The sequence below is a fragment of the Mercenaria mercenaria genome, chromosome 14 (genome assembly GCF_021730395.1).
Source record: "Mercenaria mercenaria strain notata chromosome 14, MADL_Memer_1, whole genome shotgun sequence".
Classification (NCBI taxonomy): Eukaryota; Metazoa; Mollusca; class Bivalvia; order Venerida; family Veneridae; genus Mercenaria; species Mercenaria mercenaria.
Window position 1 is genome coordinate 52,820,130 of NC_069374.1, and position 18,657 is coordinate 52,838,786.

Here is an 18,657-nt window from a genome sequence, read left to right on the forward strand (position 1 = left end):
GGCTGGTCTGGATCCATGCTGGTCGCAAACCCACTATGTTGGTTTTCTCATGACATGGCTCATTTGAAATCAGCGCCTTAACCACTTGTCAAGAGTACCTAAACATAGCTAAACAAAGTTACATTTTAGGAAAGGAGGGAGAGTGAATTTTAATCAGCTGTTATATAGCTTTAAAAAAGTGTAAATATAAATAGCATGTATAACACAATACACAACAATGATTGAATAATAAGATGGAATGTTTATTGTCTTTAGTATTAGTAAAAACAAAACAATCTACATATTATTACAAATCGGCCATTAATTTATAACTGTCTGTCAAAAGCTTGGTTTGAAATTCCAGAGCTCAGCAAGTTTTTGAAAGCAAAATTTAACGAACTTGTTTTGCAGGAAGAGTACTATAGCAAGTTTCTCTTGCTCATAGATGAGTGGATTTGTTGAGTCCTGAATATGACTCTGTAAGAACACTATCTTGGCCACTATTCATTAACACTTTTTACTAAAAAAAAAACACTGTTTACAATGCTATGCAGTATGCTTGTTACCGGTAATAATGCCACTACACTGCTAAATTGAAGATTTACCCTGCCTAAATGTCGGTATCGGGCGCTACCAATATAACTACAAGACAAACAGAGTTTTTCTTATTATTTTTTTTGCACTTCAAATGTAGATGAACAATGGCCAAGACGAATTCAGGCATTTCAACCATCTTGATCTGCAAATCATTAAATATATGGCATAGTTTTATTTATTTTTGTTGTAGGATTTTTTTCTTTTCTATTTCTGTTAAGACTCCACTAACCCAGATGATATGCAAATGTCAAAATAAATGCACCCTAAATGATATAAAATGAATATGTACTACAACTAAACACTGCAAACCAACACAAAATCAATCAAACTTAAAATTTTTTTTTGGATAAAATCTTGTAATCTTTATGCGCAATTATTGTCTACAATATATTTTCAGTTCTGGCTATATATCTAATATAACTCTAAAAAGATGAAAGATTGTTTTCAATGATAAAAGTCTGTATGGCTTGTATGATGTAATAAAAATCTGTCTAGCATAATTTAGTAGTAAATAGTAAAAAAAATTTGACTGCATATCAAACTGAATATTTTTGTAAAAGACTGAAGTGCCTTGTTACTGACCTAGCCACTGCAACAAGTACTTTTTTTATCAATATTCGTGGAGGACTAATATTTGCAGATTTTTTGGACGGAAGAGAAAAGCACTGGTGGATTATAATCAGCTACCTAAGGGCTAAAAAATGTCTTAATATAGATAGTATAACAAAACATGCATCAGTGATTGAATGAAAAGTGGAAAGTTTAATGTCTTTAAAGCTCATTGTAAATTTTGATTTAAACATGATAAAAGAATATATTATGCATGTTTTATTAAACTATTCCTGTCCTACATATTGTACTTTTCCATTAAGAGCAAACTTATTATGCATAAGTACACTGGTTGACATTCCTGTGAAAGTGACTACATAACTGTATGCAGTAAATGTACAAGTGTTTTATTTCAATCCTGAAGCCCATCAAATTAATTTATAAAAAAAAAAAAAAAAAAAAAAAAAAAAAACCACAAGAGGACCATGATGGTCCTGAATCGCTCACCTCTTCCCACATGACCCAGTTTTGAGTATGACGTCGTTTTTTCTATTATCTGACATAGTGACCTAGTTTTTGAGCTCATGTGACCCAGTTTTGAACTTGACCTAGATATTATCAAGATAAAAATTCTGACCAATTTTCATGAAGATCCATTGAAAAATATGGTCTCTAGAGAGGTCACAAGGTTTTTCTATTATCTGACACAGTGACCTAGTTTTCGAAGGTACGTGGCCCTGTTTTGAACTTTACCTAGATATCATCAGGGTGAACATTCTCACTAATTTTCATGAAGATCTCATGAAAAATATGGCCTCTAGAGAGGTCACAAGGTTTTTCTATTTTTATACCTACTGGCCTAGTTTTTGACCGCACGTGACCCAGTTTCGAAACTGACCTAGATATCACCAAGGTGAACATTCAGATCATTTTCATGAAGATCCATTGAAAAATATGGCCTCTAGAGTGGTCAAAAGATTTTTCTAATTTTAGACCTACTGACCTAGTTTTTGACCGCAGTTGACACAGTTTCAAACTTGACCTAGATATCATCAAGATGAACATTCAGACCAACTTTCATACAGATCCCATGAAAAGTATGGCCTCTAGAGAGGTCACAAGGTTTTGTTTATTATTTGACCTACTGACCTAGTTTTTTAAGGCACGTGGTCCAGTTTCAAATTTGATCTAGATATCATCAAGGTGAACATTCTGACGAATTTTCATGAAGATCCATTCAAGGGTATGGCCTCTAGAGAGGTCACAAGGTTTTTATATTTCAAGACCTACTGACCTAGTTTTTGATCGCATTTGACCCAGTTTCAAACTTGACCTATATATCATCAAGATGAACATTCAGACTAACTTTCATACAGATCCCATGAAAAGTATGGCCTCTAGAGAGGTCACAAGGTTTTGTTTATTATCTGACCTACTGACCTACTTTTTGAAGGCACGTGACCCACTTTCGAACTTGACCTAGATATCATCAAGATGAACATTCTGACCAATTTTTATGGAGATCCATTCACAAGTATGGCCTCTAGAGAGTTCACAAGGTTTTTCTATTTTAGACCTACTGACCTAGTTTTTGACCGCACATGACCCTGTTTCAAACTTGACCTAGATATCATCAAGATGAACATTCAGACCAATTTTCATACAGATCCCATGAAAAATATGGCCTTTAGAGAGGTCACAAGGTTTTTCTATTATTTGACCTACTGACCTAGTTTTTGAGGACACGTGACCCAGTTTGGAATTTGACCTAGATATCATCAAGTTGAATGTTCTGACTAATTTTCATGAATTTTCGGACGCACGGACGACGGACGCCGCATGATCACAAAAGCTCACCTTGTCACTTTGTGACAGGTGAGCTAAAAATCCATTGTTGAAAATAAATACTAGTAAAAAAATCCTGTATTAGATCTCTAACAGAAGTAAGAAAATATAGTATGCTATGCAGATTTATCTAGAATCAAATTTCAAAATTCTACAAAGCTGACTGCTATATTTAGCATTCTTGCGTATTCTTGAACCTTGACACTACATGTACTTCACCGTCATAATCAACTACTGTAAAAACAGAAATTTTCACAAGGCTTTCATTTTGCTATATTCGCAAGGCCCCTCACCTTGCAAACATTAATTCTCATATGAATATTAATTATTATTATGCAAGCCAAGAAAACATCAACATTTCACAAACCTGTCCCAGCATATCAAATCGAAAAAGCCATTATTACAAAAATTCATTAAAGATTTGTGATTCCCTAACAACTGTTTGATAGTATAATTCTAAGAAAAGAAATGGGCCGTGCCATGAGAAAACCAACACAGTGGCTTTGCGGCCAGCATGGATCCAGACCAGCCTGCGCATCCGCGCAGTCTGGTCAGGATCCTTGCTGTTCGCTTTTAAAGCCTATTGGGATTGGAGAAACTGTTAGCAAACAGCATGGATCCTGACCAGACTGCGCGGATGCACAGGCTGGTCTGGATCCATGCTGGTCGCAAAGCCACTATGTTGGTTTTCCCATGGCACGGCTCAAATGTTTAATTTAAAACTAATATAATAACTTTTATGTTAGCATTCTGTTTAAATAAACAAATATTGACATCTTTGACCCTGAATATCGATTACATGTAAAGCCGTGCTTGTTACAGGTACAGAGTCGTCAAAGTTCACAGGTAATTAGAGCTGTTAAAACATACAGGTAGTGACCTATCTTTACAGAAGCTATTTAAAACATACAGTCTATAGGTATAGCTTCACGATGTGTAACTTTTAAGAACGCAATCCAAACAAGTGGGACAACAATTTTACAATCCCGCAAATATAAAACCTCACTAACATACTATTAAATATTTCAAATTTGCTAAATTTTGTTCCAGCGAAAATATATGCTTTTACAGTAAGCTAATGCCACCTCCAGCCAAAACACTGGTTATGATAAAGTCAAGGTATCTTGCTTTCTATGCTTGATGATGACGTTTATCCTGCCAAACAAACTTGTAAAATATGTTGATATAACCTGTATTTGCTTACACCCTTTATCACTCCATAATATGAGCCGTGCCATGGGAAAACCAACATAGTGGCTTTGCGACCAGCATGGATCCAGACCAGCCTGCGCATCCGCGCAGTCTGGTCAGAATCCATACTGTTTGTTAACGGTTTCTCTAATTGCAGTAGGCTTTAAAAGCGAACAGCATGGATCCTGACCAGACTGCGCGGATGCGCAGGCTGGTCTGGATCCATGCTGGTCGCAAACACACTATGTTGGTTTTCTCATGGCACGGCTCATATTATGAAACTTTGATAAAAAAATCAACATTGGTAACTGAAATATAAACATGGTATAAAACAACATGCGATAACTGTAGCTACCATATCCGATACAACAAAACGATGCTTTTCTTAAATTTATCTACATGCTACATCATTATTATGACCAATGATATCACTAAGTGACCGTAAAAATAACAAAAAAATAATCTATTTACATATCACACAAGCAAAATTCTACATATAAATCAACATTAATATTCTTGTCCAAAATCAATGACAAAATATATATCTAGGATCAATCATAATGTCCAGAAACAATATCACAATGTTAAGATCAATGTCTTTGCTGCTTCATAAATTTCATCTTTTGACTCTGAAAATAGAAAACATTCAAAACTTTCATGTTAGAATATTGCAAATTCATTAATATTGGTTTAATCACAAAATAAAATAGTAATGAATTTGTAAATTTTCTATTTTTTTTATGGTTGGAAATCAGATTGTATAAATGTCCGAGATATTAAACAATATCACACTTTCAGCTTGGTAAAATACTGACAACATAAAAATAAAACTGTTCATGGCATTCTTTACGCTGACAACGTTTTAATCTCAATGTCACCATGACCGTAACCTTTGACCTACTGATTCCCAAAATAAAAGTGGTCCCATGGAGAGACCATGAATTTTCCAGTCAATGATCAGATACCAAATGGTCTACAGACCAACCAACAGGCAATGAGCTGAACAGTTTACCCCTTCTTCTTTAAAGAGGGCATAATGTATTCTTCTTTCAATTCTTCTCATTATCTGGTTTTCAAACCTTAAAATACCATCAGATAGTGCCAATCACTACCATACCATTTAGCTTCTATCCCTCCTGTGGCCCTCTGCTGTTCGTCCCCAGTGTTCAGACTCTGGTGCTGGCAAGGCCAGGTGCTTGTCACGACGTCTGTCATCATGTCTGTGTCTATCTCTCAACTCTCGTCTTTCACCTCTACGCCCAGCTGGTCTCTCCCGGTAGTCATCTCTCAGCTCCCTTCTACGGCCCCTTTCTCCATAGTCCATACCCCGAAATGCTGTTCTCGTCTTTTCTTCCCATTCTCTATTGAACGTTTCTGCATCCTCTTTAATTTGTAAATTAACAACAATGTTTTTAAAAACATGCAAACAAAACTTGCATTTTTGAAAACAGATTTTCCAGAGCTGTCAGTTGTAGCAATATCAATGAGCCGCACCATAAGAAAACCAACATTTTCTGTCATGCCAATAGTCTTTGAAAGCGAACAGCATGGATCCTGACCAGATGCTCAGGCTGGTCCGGATCCATGCTGGTTGCAAATCCACTATGTTGGTTTTCTCATGGCACGGCTCAAATATGAAAGTTAGGAGAGGCTCTTTGTAATCAAGTTGTTTCAAGACGTAACTAATAAGAGCCAAAAAGATGCAATGGAACTACCAGAATGCATTCAATTAACCATACCAAATATTTAGTTATATGTCCAATTGGTTACATTGGACTTGAGCCATAGGAAAAGAAAAAGAACCAACCATAAGTCATTTGACATTTTCCAGTGCAAAATAATGCAAAAATCAAGAGGGCCATGAAGGCCCTGTATCGCTCACCTGACCTATTGACCTAAAGATCATCAAGATAGTTTCATTAAGATATGGTCATAAATGTCGCCTCTAAAGTGTTAACTAACTTTTCCTATGATTTGACCTGGTGACCTAGATTTTGACCTCATATGACCCAGATTTGAACTTGACCTACAGATCATCAAGATTAACATTCTGAATAAGTTTCATAAAGATACAGTCATAAATGTGGCCTCTACAGTGTTAACAAGCTTTTCCTTTGATTTGACCCGGTGACCTAGTTTTTGACTCCACATGACCCAGATTTGAACACGACCTATAGATCATCAGATTAACATTCTGACCAAGTTTCATTAAGATATGGTCATAAATGTGGCCTCTAGAGTGTTAACTAGCTTTTCCTTTGATTTGACCTGGTGACCTAGTTTTTGACCCTACATGACCCAGATTCAAATGGACTTTAAGATCATCATGAGTAACATTCTGACCAAGTTTCATGAAGATATAGTCATAAATGTGGCCTCTAAAGTGTTAATAAGCTTTTCCTTTGATTTAACCCAGTGACCTAGCTTTTGACCCCACATGACCCAGATATGAACACAACCTAAAGATCATCAAGATTAACATTCTGATAAGTTTCATAAAGATACAGTCATAAATGTGGCCTCTAGAGTGTTAACAAGCTTTTCCTTTGATTTGACCCAGTGACCTAGTTTCTGACCCCACATGACCAAGATTTGAACACGACCTATAGATAATCAAGATAAACATTCTGACCAAGTTTCATTAAGATATGGTCATGAATGTGGCCTCTAGAGTGTTAACTAGCTTTTCCTCTGATTTGACCTGGTGACCTAGTTTTTGACTCTACATGACCTAGATTCAAACTGGACTTTGAGATCATCATGAGTAACATTCTGACCAAGTTTCATGAAGATACAGTTATAAATGTGGCCTCTACAGTGTTAACAAGCTTTTCCTTTGATTTGACCTGGTGACCTTGTTTTTGACCCCAGATGACCCAATATCCAACTCATCCAATATTATATTGAGGGTAACATTCTGGCCAAGTTTCATTAAGATCGGGCCAAAATTGTGACCTCTAGAGTGTTAACAAGCTTTTCCTTTGATTTGAACTGGTGACCTAGTTTTTGACCCCAGATGACCCAATATCGAACTCGTCCAAGATTTTATTGAGGGTAACATTCTGACCAAGTTTCATTAAGATTTGCCAAAATTGTGACCTCTAGAGTGTTAACAAGCTTTTCCTTTAATTTGACCTGATGACCTAGTTTTTGGCCCCAGATGACCCAATATCAAACCCGTCCAAGATTTTTATGAGGGTAACATTCTGACCAAGTTTCATTAAGATTAGGCCAAAATTGTGACCTCTAGAGTGCTAAAAGTCATATTGTTGACGACAGACGATGGACGACTGACAACGGACACAGGGCGATCATAAAAGCTCACCTTGAGCACTTTGTGCTCAGGTGAGCTAAACAAGAGGGTCATAATGACCCTGGATCGCTCACCAGAGTAATATGAGCTACATGTTTCAAATGTCAAACTGATGATTTTTAGAAATTTTTTGGAAGATTTTCCGATGTACAATCAAGTAACCCCTGGGGCGGGGCCAATCTTACCCCGAGGGTCATGATTTGATCTAGACCTTCTGGTTTATTTTTAGCAAATTTATGAAGATTTCCCTATGTACAATCAAGTAACCCCAGGGGCTGGGTCAATTTGACCCTTGGGGGGGGGGGGGGGGCAAGATTTTAACAACTTTTTAGAGGTCCACTAGGCAATGCTACATGTCAAATATCTAAGCTCTAGGCCTTCTGCTTTTTTTTTTAGAAAATTTTGAAGATTTTTCTATGTATAATCAAGTAACCCCTTGGGCGGGGTCAATTTTGACCCTGGCGGTCATGATTTGAACAAATTTTGTAGAGGTCCACTAGGCAATGCTACATGTCAAATATCTAAGCTCTAGGCCTTCTGGTTTATTGTAAGAAAATTTTGAAGATTTTTCTCTGTACAATCAAGAAACACCATGGGGTGGGGTCAGTTTTGACCCCGGGGGTCAGGATTTTAACAAATTTTGTAGAAGTCTACTAGGCAATGCTACATGTCAAATATCTAAGAGTTTTAGACCTAGGCCTTCTGGTTTATTTTTAGAAAATTTTTGAAGATTTTCCTAAGTAAAATCAAGTGACCCCTGGGGCGGGGTCATGATTTGAACAAATTTTGTAGAGGTCCACTAGGCAATGCTACACGTGAAATATCTAAGCCCTACCCTTCAGGTTTATTTTTAGAAAATTTTTGAAGATTTTCCTAAGTAAAATCAAGTGACACCTGGGGCGGGGTCAATTTTGACCCCAGGGGTCATGATTTGAACAAATTTTGTAGAGGTCCACTAGGCAATGCTACACGTCAAATATCTAAGCTCTAGGCCTTCTGGTTTATTTTAAGAAATTTTTTGAAGATTTTCCTATGTAAAATCAAGTGACCCCTGGGGCAGGGGTCAATTTTGACCCCGGGGTCATGATTTGAACAACTTTAGTAGAGGTCCATTAGGCAATGCTACATGTCAAATATCTAAGCTATAGGGCTTCTGGTTTTTGAGAAGAAGATTTTTTAAGATTTTCCTATGTAAAATCAAGTGACCCCTGGGGCGGGGTCAATTTTGACCCTGGAATCATGATTTGAATAAATTTGGTAGAGGTCCACTAGGCAATGCTTCACACCAAATATCTAAGCTCTAGGGCTTCTGGTTTTTGAGAAGAAGATTTTTAAAGTTTTTCCTTTCGGTTGCCATGGCAACCAGAATTCTGCATGGAATTCAATTCTTTGAATAATTTTTAAAGAACACCATCCTAGGAACATCCCTGTGAAGTTTCATCAAAACTGGCCTGTTGGTTTAGGAGGAGATGTTGTTTAAAGGAAAGTGTGGACAGACGCCGGACGTACAACGATCACAATACCTCACCCTGAGTGAGCACTTTGTGCTCAGGTGAGCTAAAAACAACAACCCCCAAACAGTTTGGTGAAAATGCATCAAGAGGTCAGACAAGTTACGTAACAGCATGATAACACTTACTCTCCTCAATATTGTGATAGTTCTGCATTTCTTCAATCTGCCCTGAACGTGTGTTACGATTTTTCTCAATTTCGTGTCCTTTGTCATATATGTGGTGGCCAATGGACATTTTCTCCAGCTCTCTCTCAGAGTCTCTTAACGCCTTCTTTGTTTCACGCACCTACAAAGTACGTTATAATTTCTAAAGAATATTTTTTTGTAACTTAAAGATGAACAGTTATCTAAAAGAATGATATATCAGGCATTAAGGCTTTAGGAGTATATAATCAAATCACAGAAATATCTGATAAATGAACATCATTTTTACAGTACCATCATTCTATCTGACCATTACATGTTCTGCCGTACTGTCCCGTAAAATGGATACTTAAAATATTCTGAAAAAGTTGTCCCCCTTTGAAAATGAATGCTATTTGTAAAGAAATGAAAATAAACAATTGTTGAAAATGACATTCTACCTAGTTACCTGTTTCAACGCTGAGACATTATTGCAAATGCATTGTAACGATATGTAACAGTTCTTTGAGTTTCAATTCTTAATGTGTTATAGTTCATCTTTGAATTTGAGCATAATGTGGGCAAGATTCACATCAAGCTATCATCACCACTTGATGAAACATTTATGGTCAATGAAATTCAGTTTTACGATTTGTGTGCAAAACTGTGTATGTCATCAAAATTTCAAGGCTGTATCTTAAAAAACAAGAAAGTAGGTCAGTAGGTCAAGGTCACAGTCAAGTGACATATTACTTGGGGTCATCAGGTAATTATAATTAAACAGTCTTGGAAATAGGATCAGATGATTTTTTAAGTATTTTTCCTATATAACTTGCATAATAACTAAGTGACCACAGGGTGGGGCCTCTTTTAACCCCAGGGGCATAATTTGAACAATTTTGGTAGAGGACTACTAGACAATGCATCATACCAAATATCAAAAGCCTAAGTCGTATGGTTTCAGGCAAGAAGACTTTTAAAGCTTTTTCCTATATAAGTCTACATGAAACTTGGGACCTCAAGGACAGGGCCTCTCTTCACCAAAGGGGTACAATTTGAACAATTTTGGTTGAGGGCCATAAGACAATGCTACAAACCAAATATCAAGGGTCTGAGTGTTGTGGTTTCAGACAAGAAGATTTTTTAACTTTTTTTCTATATAAGTCTATGTAAAACTTGGGACCCCTGGGGCGGGGCCACATTTGACCCTAGGGGGATAATTTGAACAATCTTGGTAGAGGACCACTAAATGAGGCCACATACCAAATATCAAAGCCCTAGGCCATGTGTTTTTGTACAAGAAGATTTTCAAGGTTTTCCATATATATGTCTATATAAACAGTGTGACCCCCGGGGCGGGGCCATATTTAACCCTAGGGGGATAATTTGAATAATCTTGGTAGAAGACCACAAGATGATGCTACATACCAAATACCAAAGTCCTATGCCATTTGGTTTTGTACAAGAAGATTTTCAAAATTTTCCCTAAATAAGTCTATATAAACCATGTGACCCCCAGGGCGGGGCCATATTAGATCCTAGGGAGGTAATTTGAACAATTTTGGTAGAACACCACTAGATGATGCTACACACCAGATATCAAAGCCCTAGGTCCTGTGGTTTTGGACAAGAAGATTTTTTGTTAAGTTTTTCCTTTCGGTTACCATGGCAACCAGAGTTTTGCATGGAATATAATTCTTTGAACAGTTTTGAAAGGGGGCCTCCCAAGGATCATTCCTGTGAAGATTGGTGTAATTCTGCCTAGTGGTTTTCAAGAAGATTTTTTTAAGAAATGTTGAAGGATGGACGATGCACGACGGACGGCGGACAATGAGCTTTCACAAAAGCTCACCATGAGCCTTTGGCTCAGGTGAGCTAAAAATAATATAACATAGATATTTCAAGTTTTGAGTAACTTGTTTTTTTTCTGTCAATTTTCGAAGGTATCCTTCAAGAATCAACCTACTGATTTTCCAGAATAATCTATAAGCAGGTTTGATTACTATGAACCTACATCATAATCTTGTGTAACCAAGACAGCCTCAAAGTTAAAATATTTAACAAGAGGACCATGATGGTCCTGAATCGCTCACCTGTTCCCGCATGACCCAGTTTTGAGTATGACGTCGTTTTTTTCTATTATTTGACAAAGTGACCTAGTTTTTGAGCTCATGTGACCCAGTTTTGAACTTGACCTAGATATCATCAAGATAAAAATTCTGACCAATTTTCATGAAGATCCATTGAAAAATATGGCCTCTAGAGAGGTCAAAAGATTTTTCAAATTTTAGACCTAATGACCTAGTTTTTGACCGCAGTTGACCCAGTTTCAAACTTGACCTAGATATCATCAAGATGAACATTCAGACCAATTTTCATACAGATCCCATGAAAAGTATGGCCTCTAGAGAGGTCACAGCGTTTTTTTATTATTTGACCTACTGACCTAGTTTTTGAAGGCACGTGACCCAGTTTCAAAACTGACCTAGATATCATCAAGGTGAACATTCTGACTAATTTTCATGAAGATCCATTGAAGGGTATGGCCTCTAGAGAGGTCACAAGGTTTTTCTATTTTAAGACCTACTGACCTAGTTTTTGATCGCAGTTGACCCAGTTTCAAACCTGACTTATATATCATCAAGATAAACATTCAGACCAACTTTCATACAGATCCCATAAAAAATATGACCTCTAGAGAGGTCACAAGGTTTTTCTCATTATTTGACCGACTGACCTACTTTTTGACAACATGTGACCCACTTTCGAACTTGAACTAGATATCATCAAGATGAACATTCTGACCAATTTTTATGAAGATCCTTTCACAAGTATGGCCTCTAGAGAGGTCACAAGGTTTTTCTATTTTTAGACCTACTGACCTAGTTTTTGACCGCATGTGACCCAGTTATGAACCTGACCTAGAAATCATCAAGATGAACATTCAGACCAACTTTCATACAGATCCCATGAAAAATATGGCCTTTAGAGAGGTCACAAGGTTTTTCTATTATTTGACCTACTGACCTAGTTTTTGAAGGCACATGACCCAGTTTCGAACTTGACCTAGATATCATCAAGTTGAACATTCTGACTAATTTTCATGAAGATCTTGTGAAATATATGGCCTCTAGAGAGGTCACAAGGTTTTTCTATTTTTAGACCTACTGACCTAGTTTTTGATGGCACATGACCCAGTTTCGAACTTGACCTAGACATCATTAAGTTGAACATTCTGACCAACTTTCATAAAGATCCCATGAAAAATATGGCCTTTAGAGAGGTCACAAGGTTTTTCTATTATTTGACCTACTGACCTAGTTTTTGATAGCACATGACCCAGTTTCGAACTTGACCTAGATATCATCAAGTTGAACATTCTGACTAATTTTCATGAAGATCTTGTGAAATATATGGCCTCTAGAGAGGTCACAAGGTTTTTCTATTTTTAGACCTACTGACCTAGTTTTTGATCGCAAGTGACCCAGTTTCGAACTTGACCTAGATATCATCAAGGTGAACATTCTGACCAACTTTCATAAAGATCCCATGAAAAATATGGCCTTTAGAGAGGTCACAAGGTTTTTCTATTATTTGACCTACTGACCTAGTTTTTGATGGCACGTGACCCAGTTTCAAACTTGACCTAGACATCATCAAGGTGAACATTCTGACCAATTTTCATGAAGATCTTGTGAAATATATGGCCTCTAGAGAGGTCACAAGGTTTTTCTATTTTTAGACCTACTGACCTAGTTTTTGACCGCACATGACCCAGTTTCGAACTTGACCTAGATATCATCAAGATGAACATTCTGACCAACTTTCATAAAGATCCCATGAAAAATGTGACCTCTAGAGTGGTCACAAGCAAAAGTTTACGCACGCACGCACGCACGGACTGACGGACGGACGACGGACGACGGACGCTGCGCAATCACAAAAGCTCACCTTGTCACTTTGTGACAGGTGAGCTAAAAATCATTTATCCATCACACACAAGTTTGCAAAATCTAAATTACTGTTACATGATAAGATCATTTGTATTTATGGGGAAGCAATTATTTGCTGTTTGTCTCAATCCAAGAAAATTACATCCCAACAAAAACTTCCCATTCCAACTCATTCCATTAACAAAATTAAAATCTTTGACACTTAGTCTGGTGGCGGCAAGTGATTCTACCTTTGCGATCAATGCAGACCAAGATCAGCCTGCACATCAGTACAGTCTGATCATGGTCTGCACTGTTCGCCATTCAGTCAGTATCTTTTTGGTAAGCACCTCTTTTAATTTAACAGTTAATAGTACTGTCTAAATTGGAAGATGGACAAGTTCATTATAGAAATTCCGCAAGTAAGGACTTCTTACCCCTCCAGGTCCAGATCTGTTAGCCGTAGAAGCTTGGTAAACTTTTGGAGCACCATCTCCAGACTTCTGATAAGACATAAACGAGGACTGCTGGAAAGACTGACCATTTCCACTCTGACTGGCATGAGCCTGAAAATAAATATTTTCTCGAATCAATGTAATACATGTACTTGTAGTTCACAACTTTTCAAACCCACAAATATTGAATCTTGTAAAAAATGCATTTCGTTTGAGAGTTTTACAAAATAAAATTTAAAGATTATCATATTAAAGAATGAAAATTTTCAAAAAGGACATTCTTTTAGAATTTACATGTGTAAAAAACGCACGTCAGGTACTAGAATAAAACGTACAAAAGCTCTATCCATGTCCTTTATCATGCTGTCCATATTTCCAAACATATTTCCAAAGCTGAACCCGGGACCTCCAAATGGACTGAGCTCATTTCCTGGTTCCCTGTTCCTCCCACCCCTATTCCCTCTGTCCTGTCCTCGTCCATCCTCTAACATACCCATCCCCATCCCACGGAAAGGATCACGGAACAGTTCATCAGTCTGTCTCATATGGTCATTAAATCCACTGAAATTAAAGAATGACATAAAAAATATGTTGCTGAAACACAGGACTATTTTCATTCCTTGCCCCTAAGAGGGATATAATTAATAATGCAGTCTGTCTGTCACATTTTTCTCTCCAGAAAATAACTTTAATAGTAGGATGTCACACTTTTTATCAAGATAATAACTTTAAAACCACTGCAGAGAATGTATCAACTGACAAACATTGCAATATAAAATGTAGGTTGATTCCTGCCTTAGGCATGCTGATTCAGTGTAGAGAGTTACCTTTCTGAGACCAGGTGTAATTTCTTGTTGAGACTTTCGACTCCCATCTCTGAGTCTTCCTCTGGACTTTGATGTCATGGGATGGTGGTGGTCACTTGACACAACCTTCTGATAGACTGGCGGGAGGTTATGGCCTCTATTCTAGTTCATCACCATCATCACTTGACATCTTAGTCCTAAGGAAGACTCCAAGATAAGAGTCGAAAGTCTTGACAAGAAATTACATCTACATGTAGCCTCAGAAAGTTAATTATCTACACTGAATAAATTGTTGTGATAGATGGCAATGAGAGGAAGTGCAGAGCAAAAGAACCATAGCTCTATCCTGAATATTTATTTTTCAACTGACTCCCTTTGTGAGCTTCATTTTCTTTTGTCCAGACAGTAACTTAAAATTCAAAACTAAAGGGAATACAATAAAACAAGACTAATAATATATAGAAATGAGGCGGAGAGATTCTCAACCATTTACAAGAATTTATAATAAGATACAGAAAGAAATGTTGTTACTTTCACTTGTTGAAAGATACACTAATATTAATTAATAAATTAAGTAATAACTACATGTAAAGCTGAACAATAATATCTATTTCATAAATATTTCACTGGCCAAAACTTATGAAATGATTAACCTTTTTACTAGCTAAATTAGTTAGTACATTTCAAGACCACTAGCTATTCTAAAAGTCCTCTTTTATGTCCTCTCATTGGACTTTTTTGTGAACTGTTGCCAGTTTCTAAACATCATGCATTGTGGGTCATGACAGTTGAAACTTGGCACAAACTTCTTAGTTAAAATCAGTGGGTAACACATTTCACTCATCATCAGGAAAGCAGGTGTTTTTATTAGAGGAACAATCATATATACCTCTAGAAAATCTGCTGTTCCAAAGAACCAGTATAATTATGTTTACAAGTCTCATGCAATTAATGTAATTCTTAGAACTTTTCTCTGTTGATTTTAGTACAAAATTAAAGATTGGATCCGATTTCATTGTCACCGTGCTACTCAGACTCCAAGATACAATCAATTGTAAAATAAACTATAAAGGCTTAAAAAGGCAATAAGATTTTGGCCAATTACTAGACAGCTTGAAAATCCCCTGAGGATTTGCTAGCAGTCCGGTAACTGGACAGATAGAAAGCTGGCTAGGCATCAGGTTACCAGCCAGCTTAGTCAAAATAATTTGACTTTCAGATTGCATGTTTATACAGAGCAACAGGAGGCCTTTTTTTCATCAATTTGGAATGCCACCAACACCAGTGGAATTGGGGAAATGCTCTCGGAAATTGTCTTAATTGGGACAATTTGCAAATTACCAAAATCTCCATAATGTGTTTTTGTGTGAAATATTAATGAATTGCATTTCAGTAATTGTTCGAAAGTATTATATTACAAATTAGCAGAACTATTTTAAAACAGCCAAAACCCTAAAAGGTATAATCATCTGGGAATTTTAAATTCAACTTTGGGAAAAAAACATACTTTTTTGAATTGGTATTACCTCCTTTTACCGGAGGTAGATTTATAGGGGAAAAAAGCCCTGAACAGATAAGCTTTCAGAATGAATTGGGTATTACCCAATCATTGTGGTTTTAATTGGGTATTGCCTAAAATCAATAGGGTATTTTAACACATATTACCAACTGATGTTCACATTTTTTGGGTTTCCATGCATTCTCATTCCCTCTGACTCGCACTTAATCAGCAGCCATGGATACTTGATTGTCCATTCACTCAAAGTTTTTTATCGACACAATTGCCAGAATATGTTAAATGTTTTATAGGAATTTTTGTTTACTGCCCATAACACATTGTCCAGTAGATCACTCAATATTTCGTTTACAGGTGAATAACTTGCACAACTGGAAATATTATCATTCAAGATACGTATAACATCCTTCTCCTCATCTCAGACCGAAAGGAAAATCTTAGTTACTACAATTTATTCTAGACTGCTTTAACTTCTCTGGATTTTTTTCTACCCTGTTTTCGCGCCATTTTGCTAACAGACAATTATTATGAGCACATTATCGATACAGATGAAAGAAGTCGGATTGCCTCTGATTGCATCATTGTTAAAGTGTGCCTGAGACTGCTAGTCAGCTGACAAGACAGTGTAACATTATACGAACATGTCATACACAGAGAAATCATTTATTATTTCAAAGATACGCATGCATAGGGATGGGAATTGGGTATTTAGGGTTTTTGTTTGAGTTTTGATACACATTAAAAATAAATCCATTGGGTATTTTTGCAAATTTTAATTGGGTAATTACGCAAATACACAGCTTATCTGTTGCTCTGTTTATATTTGTGACGGGGCAATCCAAACGTCAAACCATTGACCAAAATAATGAAGGATAAATCACAGTACACGGTCATGTAAAGTTATTGGTTTTATCGCTTGCACTTATATCAGTCAGGGGTGTAACTGTTTTAAGTTATGTAACCTATTTCAGTTACTTTTTCAAGCATTTTATAACCTGTATTAGTTATAAAATATGGATAACCCAGGTAAGTTATTAAAAAAAGAGCCTTTTTGCTGTTCTCACAAATTGACCTTTAAAGTGTAATTAGTAGCAAATGGTGGTTAATCAAATTCTCTTTTAGTTTGATCATGGCCTGATGAGCATAATGGGATGTTAAGAGTTTTATAGCTTTAAAACCATTTGCGTAAGACTTTATCAGCCTTGCGTAAAAAAATTTACTGCATAGCTGGAAAGATAAAAGACCAAGGATTCAGGAAATGATTGTATTATATATATATATATATATATATAGTCACATTTAAAATAAGGATTTGGCACAGGAGGGCTTTGTAATATTTTATGATAACTGAAACAAGTTATGAAAGTGAACGCAATAACTCAAATGGGTTATAAAATGTGATAACTTAAAACAGTTACACCCCTGACTGTATATTAATTGGCAAATTACTGTACATGGTAAAAGTTAATTGTGCACAGTACATACATAGGTTTAAATCACCAGAAAATAAGTAATTTTGGATATTATTTGGTGTTTTTTTACATAAATCAATGAGGAATTTTGATACAAGTAACGTTTATTTGAATTTATGGCCAGGTCGTGACATAATCAGCATTTAACCTATAGGATGTAAAGCGTCGGCAGGGATGAAAATATCATCAGAGTTGCATCATGTACTTTAGTCTTTCAAATGTTTGACGTCAATGGGGTAGACAAACTTACTTTCGCCAAGTGGCTGCTTTTTAACTTCTGACATTTGCAGCTACCGCAGTTTGATCGTCACAATATAAAAAACACCTATGCGTCGGATAAGTTATAAACAATAGATGGCCCATATAAAGGAACCTTATTCCAAAATGAGGTCAAGACCAATGTCAAACTGAGGTCAGATGATGTCTGAAGACGAGGAATGGTCACAGGTTACATCTTCATAAGTATCAAGTCATTCTAGTAAGGGGTATTGAAACAACAACAATTGGTGCTAGACGAAACGAATCAGTCCCATTTGGTTAACCTACGGAATGGACAGGACGATCACTATATACCTACCGGATCAGTAGATGCCGGGGGGCGGCGGCGGCATAAAAATTATCTCAGTATTTCCTTGGATGGTGTCAAATTAGACACTACCATTTAGTTCTCAGTGTCTGTTAGCATATTATCAATTATATCGATTCTGTTTTTTTTATGTAAATATACTGAATCAAATAAAATTACTGAAAACGTTAAGAAGTTAAGCAATGATAGCATAAATTTGTTTATTGCGCATATAGATAAATCATTATAGATAGGTATAAATGCCACCCAATGACGCTTACGAAAAAAATGGATCCTGTTCCATGTCACGAAACATTGACCTGCCAAACATCTTTAAAAATTACTGTTGTACTATGTTGCTATAAAAAATTATGCTGTCAGTAGAAAGTACGACGAAGATTGTCTTATAACTTTTGGAGAAAATTCTAGATGTAAACAATCAAAATCCTGGAAACGTCAATACTAACGGAGAAAAACGAATACATAACTGACCAATGAAATGGCAAATTTACGAAATCGACCACATCCGGAATCTCCCGAGAGTTAGCTCGGAGTTTTGTTAATGTACGGCATTAATTATAGACTGCGGATCCATAAAGACTGTTTAAAATCCGTATTCGGAGTACGGTTTAATTTTTTTTAACGAAACTACACTGTGCTTCATTTCAAGATAAATATGATAAAAAAAAAAATGAAAATAAAGAAATAAAACAAGATTTAGCTTACCAAAAGGTTCCGTCTAGCGCATATTAAATATTCTTTTTTAGGGATCTTTAATAAAATAATTATGAACTATGTTTT

At 36.3% G+C, this 18,657-nt stretch overlaps 1 protein-coding gene across 1 annotated transcript; it reads right to left on the reverse strand.

The window, feature by feature from the left end:
* Positions 1-221: 221 nt before the first annotated feature.
* On the reverse strand, positions 222-18,319 carry LOC123527587 (myeloid leukemia factor 1-like). Its single transcript, XM_045307156.2, has 6 exons — positions 18,138-18,319; positions 13,833-14,058; positions 13,480-13,608; positions 9,114-9,273; positions 5,279-5,544; positions 222-4,790 (listed from the first exon to the last, which is right to left on the reverse strand). The coding sequence occupies exons 1-5, from the start codon at positions 18,185-18,187 to the stop codon at positions 5,282-5,284; spliced, it is 828 nt and encodes a 275-aa protein (XP_045163091.2). The 5' UTR covers positions 18,188-18,319; the 3' UTR covers positions 222-4,790; positions 5,279-5,281.
* Positions 18,320-18,657: the final 338 nt, after the last annotated feature.

Coding starts and splice junctions, on each gene's coding strand:
- LOC123527587 (XM_045307156.2), bottom strand. CDS start 18,187: ATGTTTGGCAGGTCAATGTTTCGTGACATGGAACAGGATCCATTTTTT. Junction 9,274..13,479: donor ACAGATCTGGACCTGGAGGG/GTAAGAAGTCCT, acceptor CGTACTTTGTAG/GTGCGTGAAACAAAGAAGGC. Junction 5,545..9,113: donor CTATCACAATATTGAGGAGA/GTAAGTGTTATC, acceptor TACAAATTAAAG/AGGATGCAGAAACGTTCAAT.